The 16,057-nt window shown below is 34.1% G+C and overlaps 1 protein-coding gene across 2 annotated transcripts in view; it reads right to left on the bottom strand.

Annotated features, from left to right (window-relative positions):
* Positions 1 to 16,057, bottom strand: part of LOC113493562 (multidrug resistance-associated protein 4-like) — a 33,016-nt gene that overhangs the window by 14,584 nt on the left and 2,375 nt on the right. For both annotated transcript variants that reach the window (XM_026871602.1, XM_026871600.1), the window contains exons 4-6: positions 13,182 to 13,338; positions 2,107 to 2,311; positions 275 to 497 (exon numbers count right to left, since the gene is read on the bottom strand). In XM_026871602.1, coding sequence (XP_026727403.1) covers positions 275 to 497; positions 2,107 to 2,311; positions 13,182 to 13,338 — 585 coding nt within the window. The remainder of the gene's footprint in view (positions 1 to 274; positions 498 to 2,106; positions 2,312 to 13,181; positions 13,339 to 16,057) is intronic.

Raw genomic sequence — 16,057 nt, forward strand, 5'->3', positions numbered from 1 at the left:
GCAATAACCACTGTGCCCGATTTACAAATGTTTTATAACCGTCAAATTGGTGTTCTAAGTCTGAAGAGTCTGTGTGCTCGTGATTCGAAAACTAAGTGAAGTATACCACCAAACCCGCAGTGAACAACATGCCGCGTGCTCGATACCCGAATACGCATACCAGCATTTGTGATCCACGAATGCTTGTTCTGGGTATCTTGTACATACCCCGCGACGTTAAGACTAATTCTTTACTTAGATCGTTTATTTAGTAGTACAAATATGTCCATATTACCTTGTAACGGTATAAATGCCAACATGAAGCCGACTCCGACGACCGCCGCCCAGCTGATCTCGACCCACATGAAGTACGTGATGATGACGGTGGCCAGAGGTCCTATCCACAGGTAATGGAGGAAGATGATGGCCACGTCGAACCTGTTCACGTCGTTCGATAGTAAGTTCACCACTTGACCGACTGTCGTTTCTCCTAGCGCCGTCTTTGATAATCTTAATGACTGAAACAAAAAATGATGGATCTTATAACAAGAAGTTTTGTTCATACTTTTGTCGTAGTCAATCAACAAACTAAACTTGTGTGTAAATAGGATATTCTCGGTTCTATTGTTTCTTTAAAAAGTAAAGCATTTTTTAACATCAGTCATTTTTCTCAAAGCTGATAAATCCCTGATAGTCGTAGAAATTGTGTAGCGTCATCATAATATTATGTTATTTATTGTTACTCGCTTATTGAAATTGTTTATTATCATTACCACACTTAGCGTAATAATAGCTGTATTTGGTATGTGTTTATGAGCTAAAATCAGTTTTTATTAATATGGCTAACTTATGTGTCATAGAGGCTAATTAACAGCAGGTTGTGTGTTCAGCGCAAGTGCCAAAATCAGAAAAACTTACACGGCTGCCATTAATGATAATGATGTGAGTTCAAAAATTAGATAATAATTAAAGAAACACCTTTCGTATGTGAAAAATGATTATGCTCCAATAATCTTTTTTTTTTAATAATAATAAATTAAGCATAACATATTTTTCGATATTATCACTTTTATAAGAAAGCAACAACAATAGTTGCAATTTGTGTCAATCACTGCGAAGGAAATAAATAACAGTTAACTGTTTGAAGATGGTTAACTAATTCCAAGGTTGCAACTCACTACACTACAACATGCATCAAACATTATAACATACATTATTGAATGCATGTTATAAGACGCCAACAAATACGAATACATGACACTGTTTTTAAGCCTTTATACTTTCTTACACACGATTCATATTTATTATGATTATTTTAACATTTGTTTTCCGAACAGCGAAATCTGATTTTGTTCCTCTCAGAGTAATCTATGTAAGACGAGTCGACTTGAACGAGCTCGAAAAACAACACAGACAACTGGTCCTATCTCTCATCAAAATACACGATAAGCTAAACTAATAAATTAGCTCAACTAATGACTAAGTATAAACAGTACTGTGAGTACATTATAATAAAAAATACTACAATGTAAATAATCAAAATGTGAATAACGAACTCGTAACATTCGTGACATAACAGACAGTTGCCAAATAAAAACAAATGGATGTTAGTAAATATAGATAAGACAACGAAGAATGATAAAGATGTTCGAGAGCTAAAAATATTCAGGGAGTTCACTTGATATACAATGATGATTATTATTTTTGGAAACCTTTTTTTTTAAAGGTACTGAAAATTATTTTTCACGATCTTACTAAATGAACTCGAAAAGTCTTACTAAATGAAGTCGGAACTGAAAAAAGAAAATTTACCACTAGTTTTTTAACTAAGATAATATTGTATTTGGGACCCAGTGTAAATGGCTATATGAAAATAAATTAAACCTATTCATATGAATGCAAGACAAATTAAATACATATTAAACAGGTTTAAATGAAGGAGGAGAAACCTCCGTGTAATTAAATGAACTTTCCGAAAACACACTAAATAGGTCATCCTTGTTTATACTTGATCGATGGACCCTTAAAGCGATGTTTAACATTTACATCATCGTTCCTTTCAAAATGAACATTCGGGGGTTAAACCTAGAAGGCGTAAAGTAAAGTTGACGTGTATTAATTACTTACCTTTCTATATATGAGGGAGCAGCAGGCGACTCGGAACTTCATGCCCATGTGTAATATGGCCATCATGTAGGGATGCACGACGAACACGTTTAGCGCTGAGCACAACACTACGGCACCTGCATACATATACGCTTCCTCCCGCTTCATGGAGTGCCCCGGACTGTAGAACTCGACCAGCTTGCCCAGGAACACTGGCTGTGCAATCCTGGTGTTGTAATTTCATATATAGTATACATTCTTTGTGATTTACATCGACTTTTCAATTCAAGACTTTTGGAGACAATTTTATTTGTACTAGATGGCAATCTTTGCATGCATAAGTAATGAAACAAACGGGGGACTGATAGAAGTCACGGAATGCATGCAATGTTAAAAAAATGAGAATTTAACTACCAGGCAAGATTTATAAACGCAATCCATGGTTGTAAAGTTAATGGTTTTCTTTTCAAAAAATGATTTTCTGTTTGCAATATTTATTCCATGCTTTAAGGTAGGTAATCATAAACTTAACCTGTTATTCTAAACTATAATATAATTTAATAATGATGCTTTAAAAGATAAACTAATCAAGATATGCGATGTATAAATACGAGATAAGAAATCAGATGAAGGTTATTAGCATCGAGTCAATAATGACGGTTGAGACTAGACTAGAATGTTCTGATAAACAACTATTACTACTTCCTAATAATTTCATCTAAATATTTACAGAACAGCACGCATTCAATGGGTTCTTGGAGGAGTGTTGCTGCTTAAGTATTCTACATACTAGAACATATTCCTAATTTTAAATCGTTGAGTTTCCAAAATGTATAACACTTTACGATCAAAATGTTTAACATATTCATCTGTATACCATAATTCACCTTTACCGAGCTGAGTTGTAACATAATTTGTTTATACTCCAATTTCATCTCCGAAAGGGCTCATCACAGACAAATATGCTAACCAATTAGGATAGGATTAACCAACATAATATGAGCTACGAATTAAATTGCTATCTAAATCTACGAGAGCTCAACAAGGGCTCACTTTTCTGTGGTATTTAAAGCACTGTCCACCTGGTCGTGCAGAGCCAGCAGCCGTAAGTGCATGTTTTCTTGCATCGACTGCCCGAAGTAGCCGATGAACGAGCCCAACATACGTGGCTGTTGGATTCTAGGGAACATAGGAAACATTACAGGATCGGGAAGGGAATGAGGAACTTATGTAAGTTATGGACCTATTGCAGTCAAAACTAGTTCGGAACTCAAAAGAAGCTCGTGTCTAAACTACAAATGCACAAGTTAATCGATCTCAGGTCAAGCTACACTTGATATGGTCGGTCCGTAGATGGGTAACCATCTATATCAAAACGAGTATTTCCGTGTTGTCCAGGTAACTGAGTGGATGCCAGATAGGCAGTCACTCCTTGAGGCCACTGGTACTTAACCACATCTGGTTGCAGCTGATCTTAACATATTTGGGAAAAAGTCTAGAACGATGATGATGAGGATGTATTAAAACTAGTATTTTCCCAGTGAATGGCTCTTATCTTCCTATTTATATGTAAGGTAATTATGTCAAATATTGAATACATAACGTCATTTGGGTAGTGAGGTGCAAAGCTGAAGCCGCGACATTTGTGGTTAATAATTATAAATTATATGCACGACTATCGGTTATTGATTTCATTAATTAACACACGTCATTTCGTGTAAAAAATATAACTGGTTTTATTAAGTCGAAGAAATAATCAATATGTAATGGTTACTGTTGCTGATTTTACTTTTACATTCAATAAAAGGAGAAAACCGTTGATGGGTGAGTTATTCATTCATTATCGGCCCAAAAATTAGTTTAAGTATATTACTGTTTTGACGAAGTGTTGGGTATCTTCGTAATCTCATTAAAGTTTGTAAATAAACAAAACAGCGATACCCCTTATTACGTCTAGCGCTTGTCTGGGCATGAAATCAGGCGATATCAGCACAGATTACTCCAATTGTCACACTTATGAACGATAACTTATCAACTAAGATTGTGATAAAGTGATTACTATTTGTAAACTATTGAGTAACAAGTCATAACAGGATGAATTATCTGTTATGATAATAAGACACAATATAAGTATGACAATATTCTTATAGCAATCGTCAAGTAATTTGTGTTAAAATAAACATTCTTTGAATTATTTTAAAGTAAATGTCCGCATATTTTCCGTCTTTGTCAAAGAAATTAGCTATTTATAAGCACTCTTTGTTTTGCTTGTCAATTTGCAAGGTAATTAAAATAAAATTGAGGACGATGACGTTCTTTATTTTTGTCTCTTTTAGATAACATGATCAGAAGTGTCACCTTTGCCTTTAAAGGTTGTAGATTTTCGAGTCTAAATATGCTAATGTATTTTATTTATTAATAACACTTATCTTGTTATTGCAAGCCAGAAAAAAGCGTTGACGAGATCGAGATGATAATAATGCTAAACGAGTTAATTAGAGCAAGAATATTTCAGAAACTTAAACTTAAATTAGATTCTAGAGACATTTACCCAACTACAAGACCATACTGTAGATGGCGTAAAGAGCTTGACTCCTACGTAAAGAATAGGGATTTTTTAACTAAAATGGAAAAAATAAAAGAGGAGATTTGGTGACCAGTGAACATTGGCCTCTTTTTCTTCCTCCTCAAAATGGGCTTATAATAATAATAGAACTAATCTACGTTTTTTAGGACGAGATGGCCCTGAAAAATGCCTCCTAATTCCACAATCAAACATGCGATTAATAACACATAATGTTTCAGAAAATCTACCACAATAATCTATCCACCTATAGATGACTATAGGTGGATTTTCTATACTGAAAATTAAAATACATGAAATATATATATATATGAATAATATATCTTTGCTATAGAAACGAAGATTAAACCTATTAGAAAACACAATCCTATCTCCCACTGGGACTCATGTATTAAGGCTAAAAGTCCTTGACGCATCTATTACACAAGACCTGGCTTAAACGGATCGTATCCGAAAACATCTGGAAGCGCTGTAAATGGCTAGACGGAAAGTCGTCTTAAGAAATACTGACATCATGGGGCAAATGTATTAAGTAAACCTTGAACCGACGAAAATAGATAGTTACAAATAAAGAAATAAAGAATATTGAAGTAACAAGTATATGTTTTCCTCCAACAAATTATGTTACGACCTTTTCTATGGCATAAATGGGTAATTTGTAAGGACTCTTGACATGCAAATAAACAAATGAGGTTAAGACAACGAATACCCAAAAAGTGGACTGTGTTTGTTGTGTTGTGTTTTTAGAGTGCTTTGATTGATTTTGGATGATATAATACGGTCACCTAGGTATCATCTTATCGGCGGATTGACCGAGCGAAATCATTAACTTAAAAAAAAAAACGTCGAATAACAAATTTTCAGCTACCGATACAATAGTATTTGTTTATGTTTACGATGTAGGTTACTTTGAAAAATAACAGGCTTCTTAAAATACCATAATTAGATAGAGTTCCTACGCATTTCATTATCATGAATTTATGTGTAAAACGGGATGAACATTCATACAAACACAAACCGCAGAACAATACTGATAAACGACAGGAACGTTTCGCGTTACGTCTCGCATTAGTCACAAACACTAATAAGGTCGACAGCATGTTAGCAGAACGAATTAGGAATATCAGCCTTATGGCTTTGTGATAAGGACTATTGATAAAGTATTGATGTGGTCTCTACAATATGACAATAAGTCGACTGGTGCGAAGTACACAGGAAGGCGACAAGGCTTGTGGATACAATTGACGCCTTGTAATGTTAGCTTTTGATGTTCGGTTACAAGAGATAAGGCTGGTCGGCGTGTTTCATTTAATTATGAATCAAACACAACATTTAAAATAAGGTTACTCTTAATACTTATTTCTTCATAAATATGTCGTATATTTATTGTTCGATTACCTTGACAGAAGCGAAGTTTACAAAGAAATATTTATTTCCATAATATGTTATTGTAATTATTAAAACAATTTACAGTTTGCGTTAATTGTTAACGGTTCTATATCGCTATAGCGGCGCGGGTGCTGACTTTTGAGTGTGCAGTAATAAATGTTTAGTGCAAATGATATTGTTACATTCATATCAGATTCGTTACGATTCCGACCCGCAATTATCGTTATAATTAATGCACTTATCCAACTGCACACACCTGTGTATTTATACCTACTATTTAATAGTACACAACAAGCACAAAGTATACAACTCATAAGGCGCTATGCATTTATTAGAAAGAAGAAAAAAAACGGTGATGTTTTTAAAACGGTTGACGAACGATTATACAATAATATTCCTTATTCAAATTAAGATTAGTCTGAAAGTAGCATGTCAGAACAAACGAATAGAATCGAGCTAATAAATCAATGAAATGACATCGAAATTGGCGACTTGCCTGCCTAACGCATGTTATTACCGAATACCATAATTATGGGTTACCATAGCAATTGTTGTGGTAATCTAAAGCCTCAGGATTCAAGGGAACATTGAACTACCGCTATTGTATCCATTATATACGGATGAATGACTGAATTAAATACATAGAGTCATTGCGAAATTAGGTGCACGTTACTTTATCGCCGTGGAAAGGTTATTATCGATCGATGATTAAGACGGAATAATTTACATAACGATCAATGGGAATTGGCAAGTGTCGCGGACTTTATGTTACGACGGCGAGACGCGGACGTAGTAGTGGAAATCTTCAGCTATTTATAAATCGATTCATACTTATGTGCTACCAAATAGTAACTACGTTAACACGACAAAACAGACTAAATATAGATAAAAATAGACCGTCATACACATGGCAAAGACCTTATTTAACATTTTACTATCAGTAAATTCCTATGCCACAATATTACGATATATTTCATAAAATACCAATTAAATGTGCAAGTCAAAACAATAATTTCAAGTTCATCGTCATATGACGTGTGGTTCGCTAACGGTCGAAGGATTATTGACCTGTTTGGATCGCGTCTTTCGTCGTGTTCTGCCTCTCGCTTGTTAGATAACACCGGCGACAATGCATACAGCCAAGGTCACGAGCAAACACTCGTGACGTATGAAGGCTATTCTGTTTGCCAGTAGCCTGTTTTCAGCGCACGCTTTGAAGGAAATGTCGGGCTTCGAAAACAAACAAAGCTGTTAAAATAGATCTCGTACAGTGAGAACGATATACACGGACGTAATATAGGTCGATGGATAAATAGTTCTTTTAGCAATATTATTATACAATTTACAGTTGTTCGATAAATGGCAAGTATGTTAATGCATAACGAATTATTATGCTACATCTATAAAAAATCTAAAACGACATAAATAAATTATTACCTATGTCGTCAACTTACACATTTGCATTACTTTACATAATTTTAATGTAGTTTTTGACAACGAGAAAGATTAATATGGACAAAATTACAAAATTATGAACTCTTATATGACGTCAGGGCGTTCTTTTTCAAGAAATCTTAAACTTAAGCGTTTAAAGTCAGTTTTATGCCGTACAATGGGTTCGTATTCGTCAACCGGTAGAATTTGTAGGTAATAATTAGCATTAGTTTGATAAACATTTTCTGCACGCTCGTGATAAGCGTAAAATTACGATAAAAAGAGGCCGAAATGGATTCTATCAAGGTCCCATGTCATGTTTGAGGACGATGCAGATTACAAAGGGGATAAGCACAGGTCTATATAACTATAAGTAAGTGCTCAAACGATTAGATGAATCAAATGTATTAGAGGAATACTACCGAACAGTGCATGACCCGATAATTGTTACAATTAATTTGGCCAACTATATATATCGATCAATTTGAACGCGAGCAATCGATTTACACGTGTTGTGTGGGCGTCAATTCTGTCACTAAGTTCCTTATGTTTTATGACCATCAATTATATGGACATTGTTATTTACAATGCTAGGATATGTAGACAAGCAATTTCAGTAGTAAGAACCGTTATGATAGCATTTGGGACTACAGCATATTTTTTAATCTATAAAACCTTATTATCCACACGAATCTCATATATCTCTCTACCTTTAATTTATTTTCAAAGAACTACAGGCATTTAAGTAAAATGCAAGATGAAGTTCAAAATTTTTGTCAATGAGTTTGTTTACCCGTGAACTCTATTAAACTTCGCAAGAAGTAAACGGTGCAAAGTGTACATATTACAAATATTAGGTAGACGTGCTTGAAAATCTTGATTGAGAAGCTCATACTCAACTAAACTTAGACTAAATTGCAGCAATTATAACAGCAGCAGAGATTTATCCGGCTATTATATATTTAATAATTTTGACCGCTATCCAATCCATTTTAAGGTCACTTGACCCTGGGAACAGTTATCAGCTTACGCCGAAGGATCAAAGCAGGTAAACATTAACCTTATCATTATGTCACTTCGTGCTAACATGTGTACGCATTACCGGCAAAGTAATAGCTCGCTAATTAATTATTAAATGGCCGTCCTCGGAAGAACTCGTGTCCAGTGTTTTCTTGTATGACATAATCTTGACACGAAAGTAATTTGCGGAAAATTTCGTACTTAGAATTAATTGATAAGTGCTTTTTTTCTTATAAGTAATTAGAAATTAGTAAAAAAAATAGATGAAAGTAGGTTGACACTTAGTAGGTTTTGTTCTGTTGTATAATTAATCGTGTTCTACTAATTAGGTACTAAAGTAAATTTAGACATAGTAAATTTATACTCAACGTTTTTTGCCCAAATGCCAAGCGGTATGTTTGCATAAGGAGCAAAATGTAACCTTGGTATCGATAGACGTTACACGCAGTTATAGCTCAGACGATGCATAGCAACATGATATCGACTGTGTAAGTGTGTAGTGTGTACTTCCGTATGCCTCCACTACGTTAGGATTTCAGATCGATTCACGACATACTTTCTTGGCGGCTCACCTTACATTTTCTTTGCATGAATAGTGAATGGCTCTGTTTACCTGTCTCACGGTGAGAAACTTATGTTCATTAGGCTTACTCCCGATAGAATCAAGTTCCTTGTTTCGTCAAATCACACTGATATAGACCTGGTACTCTTGAACCCGATACTACTACTATTCGCACAGTGTACAGTACATTCTTATTGGAAGAACGCTGATTATATCGGCCGAATCGAGAAACGAATTAAATTGGAATCAATATCAAAAAACTAAACCAGTTAGGGGGGCTAGTCTGCGGGCCCGTACAGTCGTACAGTGCGGTGCTAGATAAGTCAGAAGTCTAATAGCTGTAAATCATCAGCTCAATGTAAGAAAGTGACAACTCGATGAACGACGTGATTTCATAAAGCCCATGTTTTGTAATATTGAATAGAACCTCGTATTTTCACTTTATTTATTTGGATGCAGAAGGTATACTAAGTAACTCTTAACCACTTATGTGGGACGAATATATTTTTGGCATCATGCAACAAGTCACGAGAATTATTTTTTTAAAGTTGTAACTCTTGTATTCATTACAATTATTTACGAAGGTACGAGCACAGTAAAGTGGTGTAAATGTACCCATATTTTAAATGAATGGTGACTGAATGACGTTTGTTGATGCTGACGCCATAGTGACGAGAACCAAGGATGCCATGATTAGTGTTTACTGACAACGATGTACTTACACATATAATTATATACAGTGTCGTTTAATATACTTTGGCGCTTTGACATTTACAGTAACATATAAAATTTAAATGTTATTTTCCTAAACGAATATACTTTCGGTAAGTAATTGAAAATAAATTAATCTCGAGCAGAAATCTTACAAACACTCAAGGAATACAACTCATTATATGCATTGTGACCGGAAAAAGTCCGGAGACCCATATTTTAACCTTATAAGGCTTCGCATGGTTGTTTAGTTTAAGACTGTAAAGGTTTGTTTATAAAGGAAAGAAAGAGTTTTAACTAGGAACCTTACTTATATACCTATGGCAAGTCAAGCTTATGATATGGAAACCGATGCTGCCGTAAAATAGGGATCTCCATTCTATTACTGTTAAACTTCGTAAGTCTGAATTTATGTTGGCATCTACTTTGGAGTATTGACAGATAGTAAGAATAATTCTATCTCACATATGCGAAACACAACAAAGGATGGATAAGGGAATTACCACAAGGTTGAAGCGTGAAGTCTAAGAGAGATTGCAAAAACCTGTTGGCTTGAAGTGAAACCGGTTTTAGACTAAGTTTCATCCCGATTTCAAAAGGTGAGGCTATTATGTTACTGCTAAATGTCAGGTAAGGAAATACAATGAACTCATTTTGTGCCACCATGCCGAGACCAGATTAAAAAAGATACATGCCCAATACTAAAAATGAGTTTGGTCTGCCTAAAAAGCTCGATGGCCTTTTCTGCAAAAACATATTTAATACTTTGAGTAAATCCCAAATGATATTTTACCTCCTTGGTAGAGGACGTGTGAGACATCAAAATTAGGTTAAGTGCTTATACTACTTGCAATTTTCCAAAATTTTAGCCAAATATAATAGGATTCATCTTTCATGATTCAGGATTCAGCTTTTTACAGCGCTTGAAAAGAGATGAATCTCTTATTTTTTGGGTAAACCAGCAGTTTTTAAACCGGAGGTAAAGCTTCCAAACAAAGCAATTAATTCGGTTGAGGAAATATATTTATTACGTAGAAAAGAAGTTACCAAAGTGTTCAAAAATCGCTGTATAAAGCGACGTTTAGCTAGTACGTATACACAAACATATTACTTGTGAGTAATTTGTATAAGACGTTTACTTTAATAATAGTGGCATCCATCCCCGACAAGTAAATTCCGAGAATCATTCGTCGGCGGTTCACATGAGCTTGTTTTGCGTTTCTATACTTGTTATTAAAACAAAAGTGTTACGATTACTATTTAATTGATATAAATCCATCCTGTTATTGTGTACTCTATCGTAAGAAGTTTGTATTTCCATCTTATAAGTGAGAATTTTCTAGGAAGACAGTAGAGCGTCTAATCGGAATGATGCCTTTTTTTCCAGTGTTAGACTTTGAATTTAATGTTAACAGAAATTGATCAAATAACTTTGAATGGAACTAAGGACTGTGTGATATTACAAATCGTTACTATCAAGCCCCTCTCCTAAACTTTAATGCAGATTATCTTTGTAAATTTTTGTTGTTCGGAAAAAGGCAAAAATACGACATGTAATATTTTTTATTAGCTGAGGGACTTAATATACAATTTTCTTTATATTTAAATCTAGTTTTCACATAACTGCTGTATTTCCAGAAATCATTGCGACATAAATAATATCGTTATGAAATATAGGATACATACAAACAAGGCAGTTATTCAGAATTGAATCTAAATTGACTTCTTCGTTATTCTAGAGAACTATCACGTATTTTATATGACGAAATGGGTTTTAGACGCGATGACATACATACATAAACATTCTCAATAAAAAATATGGTTACGAAGCAATAACTACACCACATGTAGGTGGGTACTCGTGAAATTACTTTTGTGGAAAAATGGAAAACCCTGTCGAAAAATTATCAGTAAAGACCTTCGAGCATGTGTTAATTTCTAAAGCAGTAGAAATTTATTTATTAGGGATGACACATGCGGAAATACCTATTGTTAGTATTCTTTGACGTTACTGAACAACGTGTAACGATGACGTAAGCATTTAAAACCGAAGGTCGTTTATTAAGATTTTTTCATAAGCGACTCGACGTGACATAGTGGCATCCTAAAGTAGTGGGCTCGGCTTATCTAGCTAACTAACGGTAATGCCGCCGCCATATAATAAAAATATTTTTCTTTTCAAGAACGAATACTTTATTAATAACGTCTTTTATAATAGGATAGACTAAAATCTAAATTGTATTCACTCTAATGCCCTAATTAGAGACCCTACTGTCCTTTTATTGCAAAAATTTATATTTAAAGGTTTAAAAAACACAACAATTCAAAATCTTTAATGCTTCTGATTTATAAGCAGTCCATATGGTTTGACGTATGTATGTATGGATGTGGCATGGCATATGTGTGTGTCAAATGTTGCATGACTAAATATTTAGCATTCAGCATACGGCCGTAGTTGAGGCTCCCAAAAAATACTTACTACATAGTTATAACCGCATATATTAACATTCTAAATGCGTTGAGGAGTTATATTCAATGAAGTTTACTTTATTACGATGTCAATGATCTTTTATCATTTATTTTCACCTCAATTATCTCAGACTATTACTAATATGCACCAAAACAATTAAATAATAAGAGTCAATCAACTTTAAATGCAAACAAATCGATAAATTGTTTTGACTTTAATATCACGAGATTTTTACTTAATATGTCGCAATTCTACACTCTACAAACGTATTTTGTATTTGGCTTAATGTTAAGCGCTTAGAGCGTATTTGGAAGATTAAATCATACTTATTAGTTATTACAGAAAATGTTGATATTTTATCGTGATTAAAATGTTTAAAAAAGATGTCATGAGTATAAAAATCGTGACTTAGCGTTAAAATTCAAAGGCCTAATACCTGAATCTGTATTTTAACTTATTTTTAATCAATAATTTGGAAATTGTTCATCATCCTTATCTAATCAAATGAGCACGGCCTTTAACTAACGGGTCTTTTGAAGCACTGGGAAAATCGATAACTTTTGATCAAAACTGTAATAATAGATAGTCTTAATCATATAACTGCACATGTATATTCCTTTCAACCATGATTTGTATATGAATTATTGACTTAAAATGGAGTGGTAAACGAGATTGATATCGTAGGATACTTCCGAACTTTTTAATTTTAACCTTGTGTCAAATTTTACAAAATAGATTTTTTTAAGAGTCTCATAGGCGCTAGCCAAAACTATTTTTGGATTAATTGTTATCGACGAACACTTATCTTCTGTCCTATGTTAGTTCATTCTGCTCTGAGTTTCGCCAGACACTACGGAATTTTTGTTTGACGAAAAATAAATTTATCAAGGGATATTTGTGTATACTTTTAAATAACATTGCCTCACCTTATCCCACACTCCATGAAGAGCAGTACGAATCCGTAAAGCATACACCTCGCGGCGTACGCTCGTAATATCACACGTAAGAGACTAGGCTTGCGTTTGGCTCCTGCACGCCGGACCTCGTCTTCCCACAGCCGCGCGAATTTGTCCCCTAGTGGTCCTGGAAATACAATACAATTAGTTTACTCAATACTATATTTCGCTCCACAATGTAAAGTAGTATATAGTTAGGTGACAATAGCCATACACAGATCTTAGAAACGCGCATATAAAAATCTTGATGATCCACATTAGAAGTTCATGTTTTTTATCAAATAACTGTCTAAATTAATTGGAAATAGTTTTAAGAATAAAAGTTTGATAATATCTCAGTTTAAAAGAACGGTGTAATACATAAAACGCAATAAAATAATCTATTATGTGACTAATTGCAGCCTATTATCTATAACATCGACTTGGTATTTTCATGATATTTTGCCTCACAAGAGTAAACTCTCAATAACAACGAAAAAACGGACATTGATTTCTTTCTCAGAAATAGTTTTATCTACAGTAACTGTGAGACGATCTCGCCTTTTGTATTCATTACTGGTAATTGTATAAAGGCTTATAGACTCCGCAATAAATAGCTTAATCATCACGTTCAAAGTCTTGTAGATCGCAGTGTCGATAAGCAATCAACGTTTATTTTGCGACATCACAGCTGACCTGACCTAACATCAACTCGTGTAAGGGAGACGTAGCTCACTCCATGTAATGCGCTATCACGCTCCCACATACGTTATAGTATACTTTTAGAAGTGGAAGTAGGACCTAAGTAAACAAGTACTTTGCGCGTATTCATCCGCTTCGTAATAGTCTTACATTATTCATAGTGGACTTTGAATAAATTGTCCTAACTGAACTATGTAGTACGACCCACAAGTTCCAAGTTCAATTCCATACAAAGTTGATTTTTTGTCACACTAATACATTATACAGCCAATTATTTATGAACTAAAAGATGGCATGTACATGTTCTGAGCGAATCTACTCGTAAGTTTAACAACCGCAGTATAAGAGTAAGGGCCGATTTTTCAATCACCAGATAATTTTTATTCGACGAATATGTTTGACGTTTTGACAGCTTTTGTATAGAAAATATGTCAAACGGCCATATTTATTCCTCAGATAAAAGTTATCTGGCGATTGAAAAATCAGGCCTAAAAGGAGTAACTTTTATTTTGAGATACATATTACTTACTACAAAGAAACCCGATCACACACACTTTTAATTTGTGGGGGTACCTACAAATTTATTTATTATACCTACCAACAAATGTATGACCGTGATAATTGTGGGTTAGCCTTATTTTTTGTAATTGTCAAAAAATCGTCTGATTCAGCTGTCTAGCTATCACGGTTCTTAAGATACGGAGGGACTAGGGCAGTGACGGACGGACAGGCAGACGGACAGACAGCGTAGCCTCAGTTATAAGGTTTTTCTACCCTTTTGGCACAGAACCCTAATAAAAACAATTCTGAACGTGAACAAGTAATAAAAGTTTTTTTTTTACAAAGTTCGTCGAATACCCGAGTTTATTGCTAGAAATTTAATATTCGTGAAGAGTAGGTTCTTGCAACAGTGTATATCTGCTGCCCAGGAATTGCGACACGTAATGAAACCATAATTGCGTCTAGTAAGTACTTTGAGATTATGCTAACTTAGGAGAAAATTATTTATGTTTGAATAAAGCAAGTTTCATAAATAAAACATTATTCGTTACAACTCTATAGACAATATTAAAGTGGTTTACCTATTACCTAACGATATTTAATATGAAACAAACTTTACTTCTAGCTTTTATTTAAACTGAATTATCATGCGGGTATTTTATTTGCGTTAGAGAACTTGTGTATTTCGGGATTTTGATATTGATTTAAACCTTGAATTGATATTATAAAACTTGTTTCCAGACTTTTTACGCTAAATTTTTAATGAAAGGAGCAAAGCGAGGGTTGGAAGCCACAAGAACAATAAGAAAAAATACGGCTAATTTCTTTTGTTTTAATGTAGTTTCATCAGAGTAATACAACTCTAAAGACAACAAATGGAACGTACATTTACGGTAGGTTAGTATAACATTGTAAGCTAAAATGTAAACATGCAAATAGCACGAGATTAAGTTAAGCTTTAAAAAAATTGATTGTCTTATGAGTGCAAATACCCGATGTTCTTTATCTAAGGTTTAATGACACATAATTCTTGCGTAAATACGAATGCGCAATACTTTTGTATTTAGCCCCCTTAGTAGTGACATTTCGATAGTCGCTAGCGGTGACAGAAATCGCTTAGATGTACGGAAATGACAGATCTAAACCGAAATGTCATTTCCATAAATTTAGTGTTTTTTTTTGACGCAAACGGTAATAGAAAAGTCCTTAGCTAGAGGGACAGATAAGAGTTATTATGATTTATAGAATAAACAAATTGAAAACGAGTTAATTGGACATTGAACTTGAAACTACGTAATCGGGCCAGGCGGCCGGTATTTAAGCATTAGTGTTCAGATTATACAGGTACCTACTATGATTCGTTGGCTCTGATTTTTTTTTATTTTTATTTTTTTGCTATGGAAATCTTAATCAGCATAGCCATTAAGATTCAATGTTGACAGAGAAATAAACTAGTCTAATTAGACAAAGTATGTATTTGTTTTTATATTCAGCTGACGCGAAGTATATCCGGTACTTGTTTAAGTAAAATGTACAATACAATAGGTATCTCAGCATGATATCTTAGCAAGGTTGCACACAATTAAGCTAGGTCATCAATTAAACAATCTGACTAGCGTTGCCTTCTCAGAAGTATATTTTGCATAATATTCTAGGATAACGTA

Source organism: Trichoplusia ni, chromosome 4, assembly GCF_003590095.1.
Source record: "Trichoplusia ni isolate ovarian cell line Hi5 chromosome 4, tn1, whole genome shotgun sequence".
Classification (NCBI taxonomy): Eukaryota; Metazoa; Arthropoda; class Insecta; order Lepidoptera; family Noctuidae; genus Trichoplusia; species Trichoplusia ni.